Source organism: Melospiza melodia, chromosome Z (genome assembly GCF_035770615.1).
Source record: "Melospiza melodia melodia isolate bMelMel2 chromosome Z, bMelMel2.pri, whole genome shotgun sequence".
Classification (NCBI taxonomy): domain Eukaryota; kingdom Metazoa; phylum Chordata; class Aves; order Passeriformes; family Passerellidae; genus Melospiza; species Melospiza melodia.
The window spans coordinates 48,942,026-48,969,253 of NC_086226.1; the positions used below are offsets into that span (position 1 = coordinate 48,942,026).

Below are 27,228 nucleotides of genomic sequence, written 5' to 3' on the forward strand. Positions count from 1 at the left end.
CAAAAGTCTTACTTTCCCAATAAGTAACTTTAAAAAACAAAACAAAGAAAAATAACTTATTTTGAGAGATAAATGCCTATAGACTTGTTTAATATAATGCCACTTTAATATGATCCTCTATTAATAAAGCATAAAAGAGTAACTAGTGTGTAGCACATAACAATTAGCCATTATTAGATTACAAACTGAGCTGGAATAAAAGGAAATGTTAATAATCAATAGTGCGATACTTTAAGAAAGGAAATAATTATGCTGTCTTTTTAAGCAGTGCTCTATATAATGTGTATTTAGTATGGTAAAATATAATCAATATCTTCTAGCATGCTTTTTGGTAAATATAGAAGACATGCAATTTACAGAAAAATTTGCCACCAATTCTATGTTGTTATCTAGCCATTTAAGAAGAGTAAAGATATTTTGTAACTGAAGTTTATTAATCAAGTGTTACTGAAAGTGGTATTACTTAGCAAGAGGTGATAAAATAATCTAATCGTGTTCAGACTCAGAAAAGTAGAATTTAAAATACTTTGCTGCATTTTAATATAAAGACAAATGTACTAAATATTAGCTGAAACAAATTCTTCCCACATCTTCAAATCATCAATTCTGCCTTTGCAGATTGTTCAAGCAACCCTCAGCAGCTCTGTTTACTTAACAGCTGCCCAATAGTGTTAGCAGATTTATTGAAAATATATGCTGCTTATTTTTAAGCTCTGGTTTCTGAAGAAAATATATGTTTTATTCTCTGTATAGTCATGTTTATATAAATTGCTGTACTATTACATATGATTAGACACTCTGAAGATAATGTTTAATTGCATTCAATGCATTTTAGTTTTCTCTGTCCATGTTCACATTCTTGAGATAGCACAGGCTATAGCAAACAAACTACAATAAACTGTTTTCACAGGAGCACAATTTATTGCAGTCTTTTCCTGAAAAATAGAAATGCTGAGGACAAGACAATATTGCAAACCTGACCCTGTCTGGCTGTTAGACTAATAAGCTTCCTGCTGTTAAGGTCTGAGAAATGGAAATGTTAGTCTTTGATGTTTTCATAGGGATTGTTTCTTGTTTGTTATCTAAAGAACTCCAAGGGACCTTCTAAAGGCCATTAAAAGCATGACTAAACCACATGAAATTAACCAGAAAAGGAAACATGCAGTTTAAAAGTTTGCTAGAGGTAACTGTGAATAATATATTAAACATGTTTAAAGAAATGGGTAAGTAAACATTTGATTTAGTCACTATACAAAACAGGATTCTGAACTTGATTTTAATAATGGAAACATAATAAAATATGTCAGCCCAGTTATTCAATGTACAGTAGACATATTTCTGCTATTCTCCTTAAGGATGTCATCATCTTCACTAAAAATGCATACTTTAGAGCTTCTTAACTTAGCTATAAAAACTCACTTGCAGCTGAAACAAAAGACTAAAAGGTTAAACCCTCCCACCCACTCCCCTTTTTTACTTCTTCACAAAATATAAAATCTATGCATAAACAACCTGTGGCTGATTAGAACCATTAAAAATATACTAAAATCACAAACTTAGCACTACCAAATTATTATATTCACTTAGTTATAACTCAAAAAATCTGGCAAGCACTTAGCTTGTTATATAGAACTTAATTGCATTTGCCATTTGGGGAAAAGAGCAAGAGACTGATATATTGCATTTTAGTAAATTAGCTTCTGCACTATATCACTGTATTCTTCCCACAGTCTGTGTGAAAACCCACACATACAGTTTATGTGTTAAATTTATCATTAAGAAAGCACCACAAAGTTTTTGAAACATATTTCATAAATGTTAGTAATGGCATGCTGCTTATTATTCACAGTCGCATGTACCTCAATTCACATACAGCCAAACACTGCAAAGAAAATAATGCAACATGTGCATTTCATACCTAATCTGTAGGCATGTACATGCACATTTATAAGAAGGTTCATGCCCCATGAGACTCCCAGTTAGTACTGTAGTGCTGTTCACTGCACCATGCTTGCAGTACTGACAACACCATGGAGAGGTGCAGGTTTGCATGACAGCTGGCTCTGTGGACAAGCCCAGGGCTGTATTAGTTGTACTGAAATACACCTTCCAATGTAAAAAACTGCTGCTCCACATTCCTCATTTGGCTCGCATGGATGCCCCATTGTCTTTAAAAATTAACCTGCCTGGAATTTTTAGTTTTTTTAACTCTCCCTCACGTAAAACTTCCTCTCCCGAGTCACTCCTATGGAAAGATGTCTGCAGGTCTAAGGTTTAGAAACACCACTTCCAAAGTCTGCATCTGCATCCTTTGCATATGTTGAGTGGCTTCTAGGTAAAAATACTGTAGAATTTAATAGAACTCTGTAAGTCTGGACTCCTTTTGATGGAAGAAGTCTGATCACAGCAGCAGTGGGAGGCTGCCCTGGGAGGATGCCAACATAGCCCAGAAGGGAAAGCTTGGGTGCATAGACATGACACGAATACCAAGCTTTGGAAGGACATAAGGCACTTCACTACAGTATTTCAAATGCTATGTATAATCTGGAGTAATATTGAAAGCTTTCTGTCTACTTATTCTCCTCAGAGCAACTTTGGTACCTCTAAAATCATGCCACAGTGTTAGCTGGAGTGGAGAAGGCACAGTCATTCTTACCCACTATAAGCCACCTTAAAAGTATTTCTCTGCAAGATATGTGAAGAGGAGAGGCAGGAAACTACTTGAGAAAACTTACATTTCTCAGTAGAGAGTCATAAGAAATGATCCCCAGGACATATCTAATAGCTGCTGAAAACAATACTAATTTCCTCAAATGTATGTTATCAATTAAAAATAAATGACCTGACTTGACACATGACATGGTGAAAAGTCTTCCCTAGAAGGCTGCTGAAAAGACTTGACCTTCAGTCCACAGTTCTGTGGATTTTTAGCAAAGCAAGCCACAAAAACCTCACTACCATAACATCTTCCACACTCAAAACATTATCAGTGATTTTCTTATTTATCTCTTATTTAACTACAAGAGAAGGAGGATGAGTCTATATTATGAAGTGGAAATGGATGCCCAGCCTTGCAGAAGATGAGGAGTCCTCACAGGTAGCTCAGGCATTTTCCTAGTCGTGGATCCTAGGCTCTGCCCTTATGCCTGTGATACAGCCCCACTGCTGCACTCATGAAGCAGCCGAGAGCAGAAAGCACTGCATGCATCTCTCCTGGGAGGCAGTGCAACTTCCTCATTTACAGGAAGGGAACACAAGCTTGGGAGTGGACACAGGCCTGGAGACAAGCAAAGAAGTAGACTGAGTGCTTCTCTTCTGTAGAATGCCAGGAAATTGATTTTGTTTTGCACTTTCCAGAGCTGTGAGACATACTGATGTGAAGTTCTACCCAAGTGCTAGATTTTACTATAGCTGTCTTCACAGTTTAAACAGCACCTTGCAAGCACAACCATCCTGTAGTGTTTTAAGTATGCAAATCACACATACATTAAAACCCCACAGTCCAACAGCTCAATCTTTAATCACAGTATGAATGACTTTTAGGAGTTGGTATTTAAGCAGATTTTGTAGCCTTGTATGTAAAGAATGGTTAAGACTAACATCCATGTCAAGTTTCTGTGATAGCTAGTAAAAGAAGAATTGTATTTTGGAAAGTGTAATAGGAGACTGCTGTAGCTTCTGTTAGTTGAGAAGAGCCCATAAAACTTAACATTTGCATATTGTCATTGTTCTGACTGAAACTTCCTTTAAATGTGTTTCCTTTCCAGCAAGCTTATGTGAAAGGTGACCTCTTAGCCATTTACATACCTCCCTGGCAATCATGTGACCCAGTTTTACGTCAAACTGTCAATTATGATAAGGGACACAATAAGAACAGGCTAAGTGTTGATAACCTGTTTCCTGACTTTACTGACAAGTTCTCTTTAGGAGTCCGCCTGTGTTCTTCTTTCAGCCTGCTGCTGAATGCAAGAGTAACATCCACTCAAAACATTTTGTAAACAAATACTCTGTGTTCAGTGGACATTTAAGTTCACAATTTCCATGATTAATAGTATGAAGGGAACTACATTTTGAACTGTGCAGCTCAGTAACTAAAGGATGCATCTGGTAAGAAGAAATTTCTACTGAAGAGACAGGGAAGGCATTTGTAGGAAATAAAAAGTTATCTACAGTTTTCTGATCATTTTGGAGACCTTACTACTATATATATTGAAAAGGTCTCACTCATAATTTTTAAATCTGTGTGAAAATCATGAATGCAACATACCATCATATCCAGAAAGTGCAAACTTTAGTGGAAACCATGATACTGAGTTTATCAGTGCAAAAATTGGAAGAGTTCATTAACTCCTCAGCAACTGGGACAGTATTAGTTAACACAGTAAAAGTTTTAGAGATTATTGTTAACAACTTTAATAGCTATTCCATTTATTTATGTTTTCTAATTAAAAATAGAATCATCCATACAAGGCCAGAGGTGCAGTAAAATTAAATGGTCAAGAACAAAAACCTTGCAGTTATTTCATTCATTCCAACAGAAACCTTATTTTTTTGTGGTATCATTCATCTGCACGTGCAATAAATACAAAAGTCCATCCATCCATCCATCCATCCATCCATCCATCCATCCATCCATCCATCCATCCATCCATCCATCCATCCATCCATCCATGTTTTTAAACTATTTACACAGGCAAAGTATATGACAAGTATTTCTGGCAACTTTCTAGCATTATTGCCAGAAACAACATGACCTGACTCTAAGTGTTTGTCATTTCAATACCATAATAAATCCATGAAGTTGGAGAACCATGACATAAGGAGGCTAAAGAAATGTCATCACATAACTGTGAGGATCCTGATCATTAGGACTTTGTTACTGAACTAATGATCTGGTCATTAAAGTTACTTAGCCAAAGTAATGCAGGCACAACTAGAATCTGGCAAAGAATTGTGTCCATTTATAGAGGGCAGAATTTGACTGACTTTCCTCAGTTTGTTTGTTTGTTGTTTTTTTCCTCTAGTCTAGGCTTAGAAAACTTCAATAAATGCAAATTAATAGGGAGGAGGAGGATGAATGTGCACCCATATAATAGCAAAAATTATCCCACCTCACTTTTATTTTATTTAGTTTAGCTAGGATGTTTCTCACAGAGATAAAGAACAATGAACGTTAGATTTGGCTTCAGAAAATGCTTCCACCAATGACCAAAGACAAAATTTAGAAAAATTCTCTCATTCAGGTACTAGCTCTTATCATGTCCCTTGCCCTCTCCCATGGTGTTCTTCCTGCAGTTATGTTATCAACACTTAACAAGTCTCAGAAGCTGATGCTGAATCAAAAAAAGAAAAAACAAGTGGTCATCAATAATTTCTAATAGACAGAGAAGGTATGATATGAATTTTTTACAAGAAAGTGCCAAGATATATAGGATTCTCTGATGCTATTTTTTGTAACTATTTATGCCACAGCATAGAAATAGCTGGCATTTCAAGGCAAGTAATGGGGAGATCCACCAGCTAGTGTATCAGAAATTGGACTGCATAGTTATCATTCCCCATTAGAATCTAGTCTTTCTAAATATCAATGTTACAGGCTAAGTAATGCATATAACATCACAATTTCACAGTATCCAGATCAGTAAAAGCCAAAAAATTCTCTCACTTGGCCTACTATGTATTGTCTTTCAAAGTTTTTTTCAGTGCTTCCCATCTAAATGTGAGTATTTAGGGTATGCTTTGCTGTACATGGTTTACTGGAATTTCTAGGAAGCTATCACTTTGTCAGGAATCCATGTGAGTGTGCGTTGCAAAATACCTGTGTAACTTTTTAATTTATTGTGTTACTGCAACTTAAATGGGCAACATAATGGCTCTTCTTAACAGCAAAAAAAACCACTCATGGGTACTTGCTATTATTCCTCATAACCAGAGAAAATAAATCTTCATAAAGACTCCTCCAATGAAGTAAAAAAAGGTACTAGTGACAATATTTATTCTTGAGGGGTCACTGTGCATTACAGGGAGGAACGTTTAAAAGATTTCTCTGGAACTAAAACCAATGGCTTTCTAATTGAAAATTTCTCTCCACTAATACAAAATGATTAATCGCCTTATTTCACATACCCCTTGATTTTTCTTTTCATTCATCATGGGTTGCTTTAAAGCAAATGCATTTAAAATCTGCCACAAGAAGACTGGTCTCTTTTGCATTGTTGTAAAGTAATGAAAGGACATAGTAAATCATTCCCATTTCTGCCTTACCAAAGGATAACCTTGGCTCTATTGAAGTTGTTTAGACAATCTCAATGCTCTACATTACTTTCTACACACACACACACACACACACACACACGTTTGTTTGTGTGTGTGTATGTGTGTAGTCTGTCATCTCTAGAATTGGAGATGAAGGCAACTTACGAAGGTAACTAATGAGGGTAACTAGTGAAGGTAACTAATTCATTAGAAACATACCTATACATACTTATATGTCCATATTTATCCATCTGAAAAACTTTAAGTATTCTGTTCTTTTGGATAGTTTCAGCTGGGCATACTAGTCCTTAACTTTCTACACATCTGTAGGCATTCATACACACACAAAAACACTCAGGCAAACACAGATATGTCCATTGCATATGTTAGAAGAGAATAGTGAGTTAAGAGCAAAGACAATAAAGCACTGATATTTTTAAATATATTACATGGCTCATTGGTCACCAATTGATGCTCTTGGATTAATATAATGAGACCATGAATCCATACACTTTAAAAAGGGGAACATTGGTTTAACACAGTAGCATTAAATAATTTTTCTGCTTCTGAAGTGCATATTAGATTCAGCTTAGTTTCCCCTTCCCTTTAAGCCATTTGGCCATGTTTTACCATGGAAGGGAGTATCAGACACAACAAATGTCAATACCAAAGACCTTTGAGATCTCCCTCACTTTGATGCTCCAAGGACACTGCTGAAATTTTGAAATCTATTTTGATCCACACAAAGACAAAAATAAATAGAAGATGCCAAACATCAGCAATATATATGTCAAGTTCAGCCAGGACAAAATTAAATATTCTTCTACTTTCTGGCATGTGACAAGACATTAAGAAATCTTTCAATGAGCTTGGAAAGTGGAGTAGGCCTAAGCAGGAGCAGTCTGCAGAAAGAATTGTGTCCAAAACTACAAAGGGGAAAAAACATATTGCGCATCCCTAAATTAAGAGGATGTCAGAGATATTTCAAAGAATGTTGTATAAAACTTCACAAGAACTCTACAAATTACATTCACTCTGTATAAAAAAGAGAGGTGTTGTGTGTGCTTTAAAAAACAATAATCATATGTTGTGTATCTTGAAAAAAAAATTTCATAGTAATTAAAACATATTTCATAATAAAAAAATCTTTGAGTGGTTTAAAAAAATCCAACAAAACAATATGTCAGAAAAGTTATTGAGAAATTAATGGCTGGAAGAGCCACTAACAGTCACTACATATTTTCATAATAAAGTGCATAGATGTTTGAATTTAAGTCTTACTGGTTAAAAAAATAGTTGGCAACACATCAGCTATTTTGAATAAATTATCATCTTTATGATTTTCTCTAAACTCTGCATGTGGTGACCTTTAAAACAGATATACTGCCTCCTTGCCCTGTGAGTGGGTATGGATAGGGAGTTTCAGCTAAAGCAAGGGTCAGCTATATCTTAATGATGTAGAACAAGTAGGTTTTACTGAAAAATGAAACAGAAATGCATATAAAATGCTGACAGTAACACAAGTCTGAGAAAAAAATACAGTATGACAAATACCAAGCCTATTTTACGCCCTCTTTCTTATTGTCACATTCAGCTTTTCTCCTTGCAACATTTCTATTGCTGTGAACTTCAAAGTCCTATACTGTTAACATCTAAGAGGAACACAAACACACATCATAAAGTACATTAAAATACTAAAGGTTCTGAATTAATTTTTGAAATGTACCATTTCTGTATGTGCATGGCCTTGCTACTGACTGCAGCTAATTTATTTGTATGCCGTCATTATCTCAGCTCTATATTTTCACAGTTTGGGTAAACACTTCATTTGCATTAAATTTGCAGCATTAATGAGATGTGAAATTTAAAATGCTACTTGAAATATAAATGATGTAAGAAACTAGAATAAAAATGTGTTTTTGTCACATTTGGAATCAGCAGACCAATTTAAACCTATTATGCTAGAAATGATGATGTGCTGCCTTGAGAATTCAGTTTTACAACTGATCTTCTAAAAGTAAAATGAAGAAATGTATTAAACATCTGGAGGAAATGGAAACAAAACTTGAAAATAATAAACCTTATTTTTTGCTTTGAAAGTTTTGCTTATTTTTATAAACTGATTTTGAAATTAGTATTTGTTTCTTAAACACCTCATTCTACTTCCTAAAATCCTATTAAAGATTAAATGTATGAACTCCTGAAAAAAAAATATTGAAAGAAACATATCAGGAGTTCCTTAAGATGGGACCAATCTAAGAAAGAAAGAATAGGCTGAACTGATATTTCTTAAAGCATTCAATTTGTTTTGAATAAACATCATCTTCACGTGACAAATACTGAAAACCTCAAGATTTCAGTCTAATCCAAGATACCCGTGGCAGCATGTAGGAAGGTAACACCACAAAAGCTTCTCTACATCATTACACCTATGTGAAACTTGCCCACCTGTTGCTGGTGTAGGAAGGATGGGTCTCTTGGGCTTAGTCCCACATATCGATTGGCTTGGGATGTGCCTGAGGCTGTGTAGGCTGATTAAGGAAGAACAAAACATATTGATAAAAATACCAACCTATCATATCTATTACCTTGTGCAGGTACAGTACAAATATGAGAGATCCAGAGTTATGATTTTGCAATATATAGGAAGTGTCTTTGGCTTTTCTTTAAGAGGAAGCAAAAGAAATATTAGACCAAATTTGGAAAGGCATGTGTAAATTCCTATAAACTTCAATGGAAGCTGCATGTGTAAATCACAATGATGTCTCTTGACAATAGTAGTTGGATTGATTATTTTTTTTTCAAATTATTTCCTAATTTATTTATTTGAACTAATCACACTTTTAATTTCCATTATACCAATCTAAAGCAACGATGAAACCAATAAAATTACAATGCTGACAGAAAATATTCATGATCACGTTATTTTTATTTCTGTAAAGGCCCTGTTTTTACCAAGTACCAAACAAATGTAAAAGTAGAACATAAATTAGAACAAAAATTTTGGTTTGCTTATGTGTCATTAAATGAATTTTTGCAGTCATGGGATATAATCTGATTAATATTTTCCTAAGAAGGGAGATAATTCTTACTGTGCAATATAACAGAAAGTATTCAACTCCATCATACACCAGAAAACAATATTTTCTGAGGGGAGCGACTAAAACAATTCTCTCTCTACCTACTTCAGAAGACTGAAGAAATCCTTTTCTGAGGAGAAAGGGAATGTCAAGAGAAACTAGGATTAGCCACAGGGAATGGATCCTCCACCTGTAGGACAAATTCCTCTCTCGTATCTCCCAGTAAGTCCTAAAAGTCATCATGTTCTCATGTGGCACTTATCAAATTAGTTAGGTGGTCTTACTCAACCTCCCAGTGTGGAGATGTCCACACTGCAATCTGTAGCATCATAGCCTGGAAATTTACCAATGACTTAGTAGCAAAATTACTAAAACTGGACAGACATATACAAGCATGCCAGTGAGAAGCTAGATGAGAGTACTTACTAAACTGGCCTGCAAATATTAAGTTAACATGGTAAAAAAACAAGAAAATGTATTCATTTTTCAAAAAATTAAAAATTCTATATACAGTAAATAGGCTTTATTGAAAAACTATAATAAGAATTAACCAATTATTAGAAGGAAATTATGATGGAGGCCACAGGGTTCCACAAATATTTTTGTAAAGCTTGATGTTCTTTCTCGTTAATAAAAATTCTGCTACAGCACTTCAGAATGAAAAGCAAATCATGTGTAAATTTATTTCCATCACACTGAATAATCATGATAATTTTTTGTCCAAGTTATATAAATATAAAACTATATGTATTTTGGACCAATCAATCAGTTAATTACTGCAAATAAAAGTAAAACTATGCCATAAATCATGCTAAGTGTTGATTTTCCCATTAGGTTAACATCAGTAATCTGTGTGGTGGACCTGTTATGACTGATAATACAGTTTGACTGATAATACAGTTTATACGTATTCATATATAATTTATATATCAGAAGGACACGATCCCTCATTTTATTGTTATTTTCTTTATCAACAAGCTATATTTCTTCATTTTTTTTATGCTCTTACAGTTATCAACCCAGTGTCAAAAGCCTATATCAAGGAGACAGTTTTCTGAGAATCATAACACACCTGAGCAGGTAAGATGCTGTACCTATCTTGTAGGCAGTACGGTCACATTCAAATAAAATTTGCACATAGGGATTTTTTCTATTCTTATTTATGTACTGTAGTGGCAAGAATTTACTTGTAAACTAATATGGAAGCATGGAGGAAGCCTTACTTTATGTATCTAAGCCAAGGTGTTCTAAAGGTTCAGCGGGAATCAGCTACTCAGGTTCCCATGAGTTGCACAAGAAACTGGGTGATGATTTAATTGGAAAATATGATCTAAATAGTTCACTTGGTAGTAGGACAATGTACAGATTAGGTATGCTTTCCTATGATGATTAAGGTCATATAATCAGAAAATATCCCAAAACAGTTCTGGCATTTACTGTGTTCTTTTTGCCATTTTTATCAGAAACCATGACCTCATCTAAGAGAGATATGCAGGCCAAGCACAATCATGTCAAAGTGGAATGAAACCACAAGTACTTGAAACTGTACAAGCATTTAATTTTCTCAGTTTTCTTTTCTGGTGTAAATGTTTAGAGCAACAGCTTTTCTTTGCTGCTAAAGCTAACTCTTCTTAAAAGATAAAAAAACTGTACCACAAATCACCAGTGAAGCTACAGATATACTCCTAGCAAAACTATTATACTAACAAAACTAATATACTGAAAGGACAGATAAAATGCTTCCATATATATATGTATATGTGTGTATATATATATGCATATATATATATATATATATATATACTTCAGCAGTAGTTTCTCCAAAAGTTACTACTATCTTTTTATGATAAATGCTTAAAACAGTTTTCTCTTTTACATCTTATGCCTTTGAGTCTCATATCTTCCTCAGATGCTAATGAAAAGTTTTAAAGTGGTATAACACCTGAAAAGGATAGCTTATGGTCTCCATTAATGGCAGACCAATAGTTAGGGACTGTATTTGAAGTTCAAATATTAAATAGGTCTAGAACAAGTAATTTAAATGTTACAAATCCTAAAGAGACTGATACTTTGAAGACTTAAGATTTTTTTTCCAAGAGTCTGGAAGTGTCTCCTAAAAATCTTCATGACTCTGTTAAATGCTGGCAACATGGCCATCTCAAATCCAAATAACAGTTCAAGAACAACAGAAATTCAGAACACAGTTAAAAAGCAGCATTCTGCACCACTTATTATGAATACTCTGAAGGGAATAAATTAGTCTAGATATTTGCCTGTATTTCTAGAACTGCAATTCCATTGAAGATAATAGGATAAATAACATGATCCTGTATGTAGTAAAGAGATTAAAACATTGAAGTTAGAGTTTGTTACTTTCTATTTTAAAAAAAGCAACAAGCACATACAGTGGATCTACCATCCCTTGTAGAAATGACAAAGAATGAAAATTTTCTTTTGCCACAGCAGTTGTTTTTGCTAAGAATGACACAACCTATATTAACATGCAATTATCATAGCTCAGATTCAGTATGTGTTGTAACAAGGTTTGATTTCTGTAGGAAAGTTCATTGAGGAGCAAATTTTCCAGTCCTTGTCTGGAATTCCATCTCTGGGTCATTGTAAAACCTTACTGTCTGGGTGTGCTTCTCAATGTCTTAACAATGTCCACCTCAGATGAAAAAACACATTTTCTTTTTCTTGAATAGTGGTCAAATATGCAGGCTTTTCCCTTTCATTTTGCTTGTCACGTTACAAACTTTGGTTCATGTAACATGACCTATTGGTTGAAATTTTGTGAGGAAAAGCTTTGCAGTCAGACCAGGTTTGCTCTCCATGTAAAATGAGGAGCACCCACTTGGTCAAATAGTAGGAAAAGGCGCCTTTTTCTGGCCTTAATTTGAAATAATTTCAAATCTTTGATGGACATTTTTTGTTTCCTAAAGAAATACTTACTGGTTGCTGTAGGTGAAGATGCCTCACCTTCAGTGGATGTAGTGATGGGTTTAGTATCTGTCATGGTCAGGGTCACAGGTCGCACCGCACTGTGATGGGGAGAGGGTGCCAAAACTGGAGTAAAATGGCCAGGCACTTTCCCTACTACTTGACCACTGCTGTTAGGCTACAAAACAAAACCAAAAGAATGCCTTGTAAAACATACATGTTGTGTTTTAGGAGCCTACCTATCTTAGGGATTTCCAGAATTGCCCATCATCATAGCACCTGTGGTTTTGAATGTGCTTTTTGGTAAGCAGTCTTCCGCATTCTTCCTACCTGGATGCACATGCACTGTATTGTTCCAAAATATTTTTGCTGCTCATGCGGTGTCTGTGAACCAAAATCCCATGACAGCAGGAGTAAACTGACCAGGCACAGGCCCTAAGGTATGAATTATTAAGAGCAAACAACTGATGTAAAACCTCTGTTTTCACATGCCATACCACTCTGACTTGGAGAAAAACCAAGACTTGACCACAGCTGTCCACAGAGGTTACTCACACTGGAAGGCTAACTAATGATTCACAATTTGGGAATAGGGTACAGGGTTTGGATATGATGCACTATCATGTACACATTATAACATCTGGCAAAAAGTCACCTACTAAAAACACAGAAGTGTTTAATAATGGGAACTTTGCAAGGCAAGAGCATAATAAGTAACACTTTATTCATAGATACAAGAGGCTGTCTGCATATGACCTTATGGCAGGTACAGGTCATCAAGCAATATGGTGCTTTCTACATGTAGGTACATCTGAATATGGCAATGTTGACTGGTAAATATATGTTTATCCAGTGCTTAAATATACCTTAGACATTCTGCATGACTGCAAACACTGCAAGGGTAAATAACTTGCAATAAAACTAGCACATAGTAAATGGTTTTTACAACAGCAGCTGATAACTTGTGTCTTAAACTGATTGTGTGCTCTATGAGTCATAAGTATTTTAAAAGAGTCATACAAATATGAAATACTGGGAATCTGTTAATCAGAAGCATCGTGTCAAATTAAGATAACCTAAAGACGTGGACTGATAAAGGACACAATTCAACTGATTCAAGGAAAGGTTAAAGGAGGTAAGCATGACGACGGTAATGAAATAATAACTGGACTGACACAATTACCACAAGTATGTGAGAAGTATAAACACACAGAAGAGGAAGGAATTTTTGGAAAATAGAGGAAATGCATACTTGGGGTAATGGAATGAAATTGAGAAGGAGGAAATTTAAAATTATAGCACAAGAAACTTCCTGGCAGTATGATTCACTAAACTTTGCAAATGCACCCAAGGGAGAGTCTTGTTTAGGACACCTTAAGCTAAATTAGCAGAAAACACTAGAAAATACAAGTGCAAATGGAAACCAATATGGTATCCATAGGAAGATAGAGCAGCTAGCTGACTAACTCCTCTCTCTAAAATCACAAGTCTTACAATGAAAAACAACAGTAAAAAAAACACACTAATTATGAGCGGCAAACTACCCCTCCTAACGAGAAAAAGTCACTCTCTAGACACAACTCTTGTCAGGAAGACATGCTCACTAAGTTGGACTGGATTTTCACTATGCTTCTAGGGAGTGTGCTGCAGATGCAAGCTTCCTCTCCTGTCCTGGCAGCCCAGCTGTCCACAGAGCCTGCTGGAGGGAGTACCACCTCTCAGCTGCATCTGTAGCTTGTAGGTGGAGTCCCTGACCTGCAATCACAAGGCTACCTCAGGAGCCTTAGCTTATGTGGTGTGCTAACATCACAAAAGTAGCTGAGAATCTCTTACCAAAATGATCAACTTTTATTAAAACTAAGAAAGAAGATTCTGTGAAGTGTATGGATTTAAACAGACAGTATAATCAGCTTACAAAAGCAGCTGTCTCCAAAGACAGAGAAGAATAAATTAGAATAGATTAAAATAAATTAGAAGATCATGGGAGACCATGATGATTTACAGAAATGTATCTCCTTATATTGTACCGTAGGGATCCCAGCCAGGGATCCAGTGGCTCACATGGATCTCAGCTTTGCCCTTATCCATATGGCCCAAATGAGCAAACACACTCCTTGTTCAAACAAAGGTTAAGAAAAAGGTTATACTTATACCCCATTTTCTTCTAAACTAAATTTTTCCCTGTGTGATATCATAATGGCAGTACAGTGCATCACTCCACTCCATACAAATGGAGGGTGAAATCCCATATTTTTTGACAGCCATAGAGGATTTACCAGTGATTTCAGTATATGCAGTTTGTGATCCCCCACACCAAGTGCCTCCATGTCTTTTTCTTTTTAAATTCCCCGAATTTCCTCCTAAGTGGAAGTTCTATATCAGTCTCACATGTAAAAGAGAGTGCAGATGCAATACAATGACACTGAGGTCTTCTATTCACAGAAAAGAAATCTCTGAGGTAAAAAACAGTGAAAACTTGTTACTTTAGTAAGGTTAATTCTTATAGATCCAAGACTTCACACTCTGCATATCAGATTTCAAATCCAGTTGTAGGTAAGCACATACCTGGCGTGAAGTTTACAAATACAATTCTTCTTCAACAGTCGAGCTGTCTTTGAGATGTAAGCCAAGGTCCTCCTTTTGACAAATGTTTTCATGGGAAATGGTACACTTGAAATTTGCTTTAAAATTCAGTGTTTTTCGTAAGTGTGCTACTTTTGAAAACAGAGTTTATGAATGGTACTCTTATACTCTCACAAATTCTATTAGAGCAACATCTCTCATAAGAAGCCTTCAAAAACATCCAAATTTGGTTTATTTGCATGCAGTGAACAAGAGTGGAGCAATTAACCAAATTAATATTTAAGTTATCATAACTAGTTTGCAGCTTAAGACTGGAAAAATACTCCTAAAAAACAGATCATGTAATTGCCTCAGAGTTATTGCTTTGGCCTGTCTTCAGATTGATGCAGATAGTATTGCATCAGTTTATACTCAATTCACACTTCCATGGTTATCTTTGGAAACAGAAAATTAAAATGATAGCAGTACATGAGCATCAGCTCTCTCAAGTGTCTCAAGTTCTCTAAGCTGCTTTAAGTTTTCAGTCCAAAAAGGGAAACCCTTTTGTCAGAAACAGCTCCTTCATAATCTTGTTGAAAACTGACAGCTAGAAAGAACTTCTGTGACCTATTCTCCTTTTGCCCTTTACAGTTATATCAAATAATATTTTAGCATGGAAACTACATATCTATTTGGACACTATCCACTTGAATTAAAAGTACTTACAAATACTTACAGTACTTCATTTAATACAAATTAATTTTTTCCTTATACAAAACAAATTCAATATTCTAGTTCCAGTTTTCCTCAAGAGATTCTTACAGACAAATGCATTGCAGGTGAAGAATCAGCTGTTACCATCAAATAGGGCATCAATATGTCTATGTGATGGATTCACAGAGGCAATGCCTGAGGCATAAACCTCAAGCAAATTCCATGGAGGCAGCTGTGTTAGATAAACAAGCTGTGCATTGGAAAATTTGTGAGGAAAAAAAGTAAACATAATGAAGGTCTGGGAAATATAGCCCTTATTTATGCAGGCATACATTTTTCTACTCTTGGATTGAACACTAATTTGATTCTCAGATCTGTTACAATTTTGATCTTTTTTAATTCCACCATCTTGGTTTGCCACAGTTTAATTCATTTATGTGCCCAAAGGCAAAGGCAAGTTGCATTTGCTGTCACAGCTGTAATGTAACTCAGAATGTCAGACTGTTGTTATCCAGTGGTGTGCACTGTGCACATTTTATTTTAATCCTCAGGTGTGAAGTCTGAACAGAAACCTGTAACCGATATGAATATGGACTTTCTTAAAGTCAGGATTCACTGTATCTCTTTGCCCTGATAGGATTTTTAAACATATTTATAATCAATATTTAATCAACCTCCTTTCAGACTTTTGTTCACATACATTCCCAAATACCACCATATTTAACCTTAGTTATTTATTATTTAGTATTTAACCTTAGTTATTAGTTATTTATTATTTATTTGTTATTTAGTATTTAACCTTAATTCAGGACAGTGTTTTTTCATATAGTCTACTACTTTCAATGTTACAAAAAAGTATTTCTGATGCTATAATGAAGTAGAAACTAACATCTACAGATGACCTAACTAAACACAACAAAAGTATGAAACATCTATTAAAAATTTTACATGAACTTTTTATTGCTTAAATTATAAAATATATTTGATGCTCACATATACACTTTTTAAAAAAAATTTTAATTATACTTCTCAATTCCAAATTAAATAATCCAATTTTCCTTGAAATATTAAGTACAAATCACCTTCAAACAAATAATTAACAAAGGCCAGAAATTATATTAATCTGCGCACGTCCTAGGTATAGCTACATATGATACTCTACTAGGTGTTTCAGAAAGAAGTTTCAAGGCTTAACAAAACATTATATTACCCCATCTTACCATTACACTTGGAGGATAGTATATTTGCTTCTCAAAACACAGGTTTTTAATAGAAATTCTGTGTTTCACAATGTTATCATATTATAGCTAGCTGATAAACCAGTGAATGCAGTTTAGTCAAACTGGATATCATGCATTTGGAAATACCATTTCACCCATTTCCTCTCAAGAATTCCGTTTGCTTGTAAAGGCAAATTTCCAGTATTATGGTGAACAATATTACTATAAAAACCTATGGCAGGGTAGTTTTGAGAAGGCTGATTGAATTAATTTTGTTGAAGAAGGTATAGGAGATATAGTTTGGGATATTTTGGTCCTTTGTTCTCATACCAAATATCTTACATTAAAAATTGTTTACTAGACACACCTCTGAACCTGGAGATCATAGCTGATAAGTTCTGGTTTTGAGCCCAGGTCATTGTGCTGTACAGTGCCCATGAAGAGTGATGAATTTTTTAGAAAACTTACAACTGAAAGAAATCAGAAATGTCTTCTATTTTTCTAATTTCCCTCTCTCCTTTTTGTCTAGGGTGCCCTAATGCTCTATCACCTCTAAAAATCAAATGGCCATGTTATTCTCACACCAGACATAGCTGAATGGTACAGCAGTCAGTTTCACAAAATGTGTGAAACACATATCCTCAATTTATTACCCATCTGACTAATAATGATGCTTCTGAGACTCTGCTAAACATAAGGAAATGGCATTACTAGAGTACCACCAGTGTTATTCTAGAAAATACTTTAGGGCATTTTGAACCTGGTGGGTTCCATAAAGGATTTGCTTCTCATAAATCAAGGCTGTACTTTCTGCTACTGAACACTAAGGTAGCAACAAGAATGCACTTTGTCTTCTTTTAGTGCCTGTTACCACTTTTCAGCAGAATGAATCTCCCTAACTTCCCTATTAAGAATCTGAGTAACTCATCATGACAGCATATCTTACACAGACCTCTCAAAAACCACACCAGAGCTTTATGTGGTATGACATGCAGCTACCTGCACAAAAACTTAGCTTTAGAGAAATACATGTTGCTGCCAGTTCTTGGCTGACAACATCCCTACTGTGTTTTCTATAAGAAATCAAGGTGTCAACTTTGATCTAGAAAGGCCAAAGTCTCACTCATTTGGTGAACCGATGAATGAATTTTCATCTTGATGTAACGCTGCTGAAACTGAGAGCAACTGCAGAGCTTCAGTAATCCATGTTCAGACTGGATCTCATAAGACAGTCTAGAATCTTACATCCTGAATCACAATTTTACCTGTGATAAACTTTACCTGGATAAGTTTGGGTGACAGAAGCATGGGAAAGGAATTCTCTTTGTAGATAAATGTTCAAAATATATTTTTATATTACATAGTATTTCATGCACTCTGGAGACTTAAACTCATTCATTTAGAGAGATTAAATACAAGATAATAATTTACAACTGCAATTAAATCTTAAAACAGCGTGTCAGTAGATAGTGTTAAGCTAGGACTCAGTCTTTGCCTCCCAATCACAATTAAAAACTTCACATTGCCTTATTTAATCTTTAATAATTTCTTAAAAATTACAAGGAAAGACTTGCTCAAGAGGCTGAAAATTATTAAACATCAACAAATAAAAGAAGTCCTAGCTGTACCAAAGAAACCACATGCACACAATTTTGCATGTTTTGGATAATTCTGCTAGTACTCTCCCAAGAATTAAGAGGAAACACTGTGACCAGCCCAAAGAAGATCCCTTCATCAACACCAAATGACTGTAATTATTGTATTGAAGAATGTAGAACAAAGCATCTGCCTAGCATCCCTGAAGAACGGTCCTTTCATTGAACAAAATATTCCATATCCCAATCCACTACAGGAGGAAAATAAGTGGCCTCATCAGCTTCCAGAAACAACTATTCTCAAACGCTACAGATATTTCTGTCTTCAGACAAAGATAAAACCAATGAAAAGACAAAGCTGCAAACTACCCCACTCTGCAATAAAGTATGTTTTATCAGACACAGGAATTTTAGACAAATATGCAGTCATATATACTGCAAATATGCAGCATTTCACTCAGCCTGTATTAAATAACACATACAAGCCATTTTTTGTAGGAAGAAAACAGCCCAATACTTAACTCACATCAACTTCAATTAGTTTTACCATATCATGAAAACAGCATATTTCATCATAAATATCACAACATTTGAGGTAAGGTTACAGAAAAACTGTGCCCTTTATTATGACATACTCAAACATCTTGGAAGATTATTTGGTTCAGTCAGAAAAAAAGATAATTCCTACTGATACCAGGATGTTCCTCGGCAGGATTCACCTCAACTGTTTGCTTTACTGCATTTCTTTATCACAGTTTCGGATCCTTTTTCTGTGATTTGCCACACCTTCATCAGGAAATTATTCCATTTAACTCAACCATGAATTATGTTTGGAGGTTTTGGTTTTGATTTCAGCCACACAAGTGATGTTGTGCTTGACTATTTTATCAGGCTTATTGGAAACCTTATTTTGATACTGAATATGATTACTACACTCCTGAGTAATAATGAATTTCATGTGTTTGCAGATTTGTGTGCATGTGTGCATCTGTATTTGTGTACACAGATACAGAGGAGGTAATATTTTCTAAGATTAAAAGATTGACCCATCTGGAATCATTCAAAAAGGAAATACATGCTGGAAATTTGTGGTAGCTTTGAAAACCTCACTCTATGTGGATAAACCCCATAGGAGGATTAGACACATACCAATCGATTAGTTTTTTGATGAAACTTGCATTGAATAATCAGTATCAGTCAGGAGCACCTGTACCCCGTCATTATACAGATCCATCCTCACACATAAAATCTCAAATAGTAACATGTGTACCTAGCTAAGAAGAAAAGCTTTGAAATAAATACACTAGAAAGGGCTTAGCAGAAATTCTAAATCAGTGGATAGTACAACAGTTCTCAAAACCCTGGGAACTTACCAGACTACTAGCTTGAGACAAGTCCAGCACTATATCTAACAAGATCTATTTCTGTTCAATACATTTGTTTGTTTATTCTCCATATTGAGCAGGGGATGAAAAGCAGATATTCATGAAACCAGCAGCAACAGCTCCCTTTTGTTTAGGATCATCCATTGTTGAACCATTTTTCACTGCAGCCAAAGGGCCTGTTTGAACTTCCTGACTGTTCATCACACATAATTTGGACTATTTAACATTATGTCAAGAAAATTGCTCAGTGCTTCCCATAATGGGAACCTATGAGATCTCTATATCCTTGAACTAATTTTACTTAAAGTATTCCATTGAATAGCATGACTGTCTCCCTATAATCAGTGCAGCAGTAATGTAATTAATCTCAAAATTGCTGTGGGGAGTACAAGGCATTTCAGTTGCTTGTCGTAACAATCTAAATTAGTGTATTACTGAAAGATGTTCAGGAGGAGCAGTTCATTTTAGGTAAATGCTGTCAGGGTATCCATTCTTTCTATTTCTCCAGCTAAATTAAAACTATCATCATAGTTCTCCTTTTGAAATCCAAATTAGTATGTTTTGAGGTGGGAAAGTATAATTAAATTTAATGTGGTATTCCTACAGATGCAGTTTTGAATTTTATAATAATTAAATTTGTTTGAATAAAAATTCATGTTTTATTTTGAAAAGAAAAACTGGTTTGGCTCAAAGCATCCTATTGTTATCAGAACAATTCCCTTTTGTCACTGAAACTTCACTGACAGTTGCTTCTTCTTTTCCTAAGCAAAAAATTAATCCTGCTGTTTTACTTCTCATGCAGCCAAACTTTAACTATTTTATTTAGTGATATTTTGACTAGGCATGCAACTGCTCGAACATACAGCAAATCTAAGAGATGAAATTAAAATAATTTAATTTTTAAAATATTTCACTAATAATAGTGATTAATGATAATAAATTATGGTAAATATATGATGTAGATGACTGCAACTGCATGTTTTGTGTCATTTACCCTATCTCCTCTTGTCAGGAACTAAACCAAATCTCAAATGAAATGAAAAAAATTACCCTAAAAAAGGTTATGAAAAGTGATGAAAGTAGTAAACTTGGGCCAGTTAAATCTGTTATTCCCTATGGAGTATACAAAAATATGAAGTCTTCTCAGTTTGCTGCTACTCTGTAAAAAATCATCAGACTAAAATTTAATCTTTTAAGATCAAAAGATTATTTTTTCAACCAGAGGTAAGGGAAAAGAGTTGGGCAAAATGTTGAAAGCATAACTCCTGCTCAATTGACATATTCTCCAATATTAAAATCATAAGACAGCACATTTTTCAACTGAAAGAAAGTCAGATACTTCATTTAGATGTAGTTTTTTTCAGTAATGATCCAAAGTAGGATGTGGAACAATCCAGAGAGATTATCACCTAATCTGCTCCTTTAACATATATAAGAAATCAAAATGTAAGTAAAACAAGCACTGAATAATTAAAGAAATGCATAACAGTAAGGGCCTGATTTAATTTGCATAATTTTTCCCTTAATAGTGCCTAATTAAGACATCAGTTTAAAAAAAAAATCCAACAGAACTCTGAGATTTTCCGCACTGAATTAAAGCTAAGGACTTTTAATGGGTGTCTTAATTAGACTTTGTTATTCATGGAAATTTTACACAAATTAAAATCAGGTCCTGCATGCAACATTCCCAGCTGAGTCTCAGAAAAAATGCTATACAGGATTGAAAGAATTTTAATCCATGTGCAGATAGCAATTTGTATTCTGAAGTCAACATACACTGCGTTCAGTTTTTTGTTTAATTTGCAGTAATACTGTAACAAGCAAAACCCACATAGTCAGAATTTTTTTCTTCAAAGTAAATTTTGATTTTATGGGCCCACCTTTTTTTTTTTTTTTTTTTTTTTGTTAATTAAATATATAGGAAGTCATGCAGCTTGATGAGGAAATTAGTCCATGGGGACAATAGCCACCATGAACAGTCTGCACAGTCCTGAGAAAGTTTGATTCAGTCTCAAGTTCCAGTGCTGCTGTAACCAAAATGAATGCTGCAAGGCCTGTCATTATTGGTGAAAAAAAACCAACCTTAGCCCAAAACAAAATACTGCCATAGCAATCCCATCATCCCTGCTAAGAAAGTCCTTCCAAAGGAACCTAACTCTTAGAAGACGGAAAACCTGTCTGCAGTTTACATACCCAAGGCTCTTCCAAAACAACCTGCTAAAGCACAAGCAACAGGGCTCCAAAAGAGCCTTTCAGGAAAGGCATCAAAAGAATAACAACCTCAGCAGCAAAGATTACATTACACTGACATTGGACATACTCCAGGTATTGAGAGACCAAGTCTCAACTGCAGTTTATTCTGTAGTGCAAATCACATGGTAACTGTGCGTGCTGATGCTATCATGGAAAGCATTTTGCACACAGACCATCACAAATGACTTTACTAATGAAAAACATGTCAATTTCCAATATCAGACACAACTTTGGACCCGTGCAGTTGCCAGGAATGCATCTGCTATAGCATGTTCTCTAGAAAGGGAGGAAAAAAGAATTTGTATGTCTCACTACACCAAGAAATATCAGTACCTGCAAAGAAATATCAGCACCTATAAGTGTTGTGCTCACTGTGCAAAGAAATATCAGTGCCTATGGAACAGGGCAAGTACTAACTTGCAAGAGTTTACTTTTATAAAGTAAAATTTATAGCCAGGCTATAAATATACCTGTATGTCCACGCGTGTACTTGGACATGCATGTGTACCAACGTGCTCCTCGGAGTGGAGCTTTGCCTCTGGTGGCCCAGCCTGCAGGAGGGTGCAGGACCAGGACCTGCCCTGTTGCTGCTGGCAGGGCTTTCAGTAGAGTATTTTTCTTACACTTGACAGAGGAAAACAAGTAAATATGATTAACCTGCACCCTCTATTCAATCATGATGAACAGGATAAGTTGTATCACTTTATATAGCAGCTCCAAATTCCTCTAACACCAGAACTGGTTAGGCACCAGTCTAGATGCCTTACACATATTCCTCACAGGGCTGGTTTTGGAGTTATTGACATAATTTTACAGTACCTGGCTGGTCTGCGGGCTGGACGGGTCGTAAGAAGGTACATAGTTCTTCAGAGTATCCTGAGGATTCAGGTGGGGAGGATATCTGATCGTTGGATGAGAGAAGTAGCTAGATGGGCCAGGAGGGAGAATAGCTTGTGCTGGAAATGGCAATGGTGAAGGTGGAGGAGGAGTTCTAGTTGAGATGACTGGAGAAAATAAAATAAAATTAAAATTACTTCGCATCTTGTTTCTTCTAAAATTCTTCACCTCTGTGTTACAGCAAAAAAAATATAGTCAGTTATAAATCAATGTATTGAACTCCTGCGTAAGGGCATTTTTACAGAAAAACTTAATGCCTTCATATTATCTCAGGAAATGAAAAGTGTAACTGTTTCAAATTCATAAATAGTGCATCTTGTTTTGGTTTCGTGGGTTATGCCATCATAGTATTTTCTTTTTTTTTTTTTAAACAGGAGTTGTTCTCCAACATAAAGGTTATTCCAATTACACAATTTTCCCATCTGGAGCCCAAAGAAATCAAATCAAATACTAAACAAATCCCCCACTTTTATTTACAGCACTGCAACACTGAGGAAAACCACCAAGTCCCAACAAACGAGGATTCCTCGCTGTATTGCAATCTATCCTCCTCATTTGGGGACAGGACAGTATCTACTCATTAATATTGCCACGAATATTTGCTGACCTTTATGAAAATGTTAATGAATGTTCAACTTCTTCAGTACCTGAGAATCCAACCCACCCAATAAAATTATCTTTGACTAATAAAAAATTACCTACACTACCCATTTTTATTACTATCATTCTCTTTATTTCCAGCCTCTACAAACATACAATTTTCTACCTAAAGACTGTGTATAGTGTCTAAACTAACAATGTTTCCACAGTGCAAGGAAGGTACAGCTTGTCCTTCTGGTGCCCAGTTGCTGGTCTGGAAGCGTATAACTTTCTTTTATCATACTGCACAAGAACACACTTTCCACCCTTACTACACACCTAGAGAGCACACACTTGGTGTATTAAAACAAGGGGTACTTAGTTCAATGGAAATGGAGAAGAGACAGGGAGTTTCCATTTTCGTTAGTGGAAAAATACAAAATCAGGTCTTTAAAGAAAGGTTATTTATACACTGTTCAGTGGTTCTCTACTGCATCAGCGCAAGCACATGAACACTGCTCTTCTGGAACACCTTTCACATCTCTGAGTTTCTTCAGCTTAATTTTTATAGGACTTCCTATATTTTTGGGCATTGCTCATCAGCATAATAGAACAGGCCACAGAGATTAAAATGGGGTTCCCAACAAGTAAATAATTCACTAAATCACAAGATAGGTGATGATCATCACTCAAGAATGTATATTATAAAACTATACTGTAAATTTAATATAAAGAGATACTCATAAGTGATTTGGGGGATTTTTTTTTTTTTGATTGGCTGGGGTTTTTTGGGTTTGTTTGGGTTTTTTTAGAAGGTTCATTTTACTGACAGCTCCACCAAGTTCAGTTTAAACAAAATACTAATTAGTCCTCTGGCATGTCAGAGCTATGAAAAACAAACACGAATAAAGTGAAATCTGTCCCTTCCATTTCACCCATCATCTCTATATGCTTGAGTGTCTGCTGGTAGTGGAAACCTCAGAGTGACCAGAATGAGTTCAGGACCATTGTAATAAAAAATAAGTGGATGTTAAGGGGAAAATAGTTCTTATAGATGAGCTTAAAGGGAGCCACTTGAAATCATGGAGGACAAATAAAACAGAAACTTCTCAAAGCAAAACTTCATGGGAAGAAAAAAACAAAATTTTCAAATTTGTTGTACTCTAGTCACTTAACTCTGCTCAATAAATTAAAACTTTTATATGTAGTTTATGTCAAGGAGACATGATGAGATGTTGAAGGGACACTTCTGATCATCTGAAAACCAGGATCAGTCTCACCTATAAAATTAAACACACCACGATGCTGGAATTACCCTGTAACTGATAAACCCTCAAGACAACATGCATTCTGTCACATTTCACATATCTCATCCTTACTTCAAGTGAATTTTTACTACAGATTTACTAATGATTTCAGAAAACAGGTGTTGAAAAATATTTAATCAGGACTTTTTAGACTCAGCATTCAAAAGAAGCACTGGTACTTATTTCATTGTCTCACATGGTGAACATGGTTGTGACTTCTCTTGTCTATTAAATCCTGCCATTCTGGTATTTAAATACAATCTAGTCATAGCAACAATAATAAAAAAGGGATTTAGGCGAGAGGATGAAATACAGGGAGCATTTTTCCTCTGTCAGTTTCTTTATGCATTGTACAGTTTATTTTATTCACTAATTAATCCTAAATCCTTTTAAGCGACTTCCAGCAGTCAGATTACCTGAAAAGCTAAATGAGCACTCTTGCAAGGATATCCCAACCTTTTCCATTTTTATTTTCACCAGTATTATAAATTGGATTAGGTCTCTAAGAAAGTCTGCAAAAATGCATCACAATCTGATTATAGCAAAGGAGAACAGAGCAAATGAACAGGGAGGTTTTTATTTCCTCCGACATAACCCTCACCACTGTGTGCAACTCCTGGGATTCCTGGGTGGTGATGCTGGGGAAAAGTGCTCAGTCTTGATGAAGAATCCTGGGGAGAAGTGGGACTAAACAAAGGCTTTTCAGGTTTCTTCATTGTAGGAGAAGACATATCTACAATTAAAAAAACAATATAACAATAACATTAGCTTAGAACCTTGCCTCAGGACGCATCATTTTACAGACTGAAGATATTTCTTTCTGTTTTTCTTGCACAAATATGATATGGTGATCCAAATCCCATATGGTGAATAAACTAATTTTAAATTACTGCTTTCATTTTTGAGAATTAAAAATTATGTCCTAACAGGTTATTGCCCTGCAAAACAGAAACTACATTTCTTTCATACCATAGAAGTCAACCTGTGAAGAAATTTATGTCTTTAGAACCTTCCTAGACACCCATCAGCTCCCTAGTACATCACCAAATCATCTGTTCCTTCAACAGCCACTTAATTTTTATTGCGTTTCTCAATGCAACACCTACACGCAGGTGTGTAGGGTAATTGCCATACACAGACCAGTTTATGGTATTTATTATTTTATTACCTCAAAACTTATCCCCTTATCACCAAAACCATAATGAAACAATGTAACTTCCTAAGAACAAGGGATACTTTAACTATTGTCATATTTTCCATGTCTCAAGGATCATCTTGTCACTTCTTCCTTTGAGTTTACCAATAAATAAAAGCATTTCTTTAGAGCTCACTATGTGAAGATAACAGACTGGTAGGGACAAATGTATGATTTCTACCAAATTTACTGAAGTTCTCCAGAGCAAAAATACTGGATTTTTTCTGAAATTTCACATTAATTGATCAATATTTGTTGGACTTTGTACCAAATTATTTCAAATATAATTACAATATTTTTGTAGAACAGACATCAACATTGTAATTGGTTCCATTTCAAATCAATGGAATTTCAAATCAATTACTTCTGCTTTCAACCCATGTTCAAAGCAGAGGTAATTCCTTAAGCACTTTACTGGACAGGGGCCACATTGAAGCTGACTTTCTTACATGGACCACGTTGTTTTTAAAATTATTTTGACCCTTTTAATATTGGCACACTCTATTACTCTATTCTGCTAAGACAGGCCTGCAAAATGTGAATGTCTTACAGAGACCTAATTGGATCAATGTTTTCTGAACCGAACTTAGAGCAGCACAGATGAAACTGAGTCCAATTCCTTACCCTGCCCCATCCTGCTGTCAAGCCCGGCACAGGCACTGGCACTAGACACAGAGCAGACTCTGCCTGTAACCCTCCACCATCCCCTGCAAGTCCCACCCTCCACTTTGATCCTGACTACTATGTCTGATGAGTGCCTGAATACCCCAAAGAGTTCATCTCTTCAACAATGCTGCAGAAAAACAATTTATTTGTTTTTAAGTTTCAGGAGGGGATTCCAATCCTTATTACTTTGAGAATGAAAATAAAACAGACTTTTGGAAAAAATAATCTGAAATACAGATGAAAAGCAGAAAGATGTCAAAAGCACTCCTACAAAGTCATTTTAAGGTCAAAATTAATCAGACACAGTGTCCTGTCCTGCTGAGAATGTTCTTCAAATGTTAAATTCTCAGTGCTGTTCCAAATCACTGTTGTTTGTATTCTCATATTACTTTGGAGATACAGCCCACAGGCACCCAAACAGGTAGCATGTTATACATTCCAAAGCATCACATCAAAGTAAAAAGGGCTTATGCAAATAAAAAGTTAGAACATCTCATCTTCCAACAAGGTAAACCAGCCTACGTAGGAGGGCAGAAGAGCTGCTGTGAAACATAGCATATGTAGCCTGTTCGTCAGCAGC

At 35.4% G+C, this 27,228-nt stretch overlaps 1 protein-coding gene across 9 annotated transcripts in view; it reads right to left on the reverse strand.

The window, feature by feature from the left end:
- The window catches only part of NFIB (nuclear factor I B), a 169,052-nt gene that overhangs the window by 17,460 nt on the left and 124,364 nt on the right, over positions 1–27,228 (reverse strand). For 3 of the 9 annotated variants that reach the window (XM_063180870.1, XM_063180867.1, XM_063180864.1), the window contains exons 7-10: positions 25,389–25,520; positions 22,824–23,008; positions 12,315–12,453; positions 8,704–8,786 (exon numbers count right to left, since the gene is read on the reverse strand). In XM_063180870.1, the coding sequence (XP_063036940.1) occupies positions 8,704–8,786; positions 12,315–12,453; positions 22,824–23,008; positions 25,389–25,520 (539 nt within the window). Of the gene's footprint in view, positions 1–8,703; positions 8,787–12,287; positions 12,454–22,823; positions 23,009–25,388; positions 25,521–27,228 lie in introns of all 9 variants that reach the window. The other 6 variants (XM_063180869.1, XM_063180866.1, XM_063180863.1 and 3 more) reach the window with 2 other exon arrangements.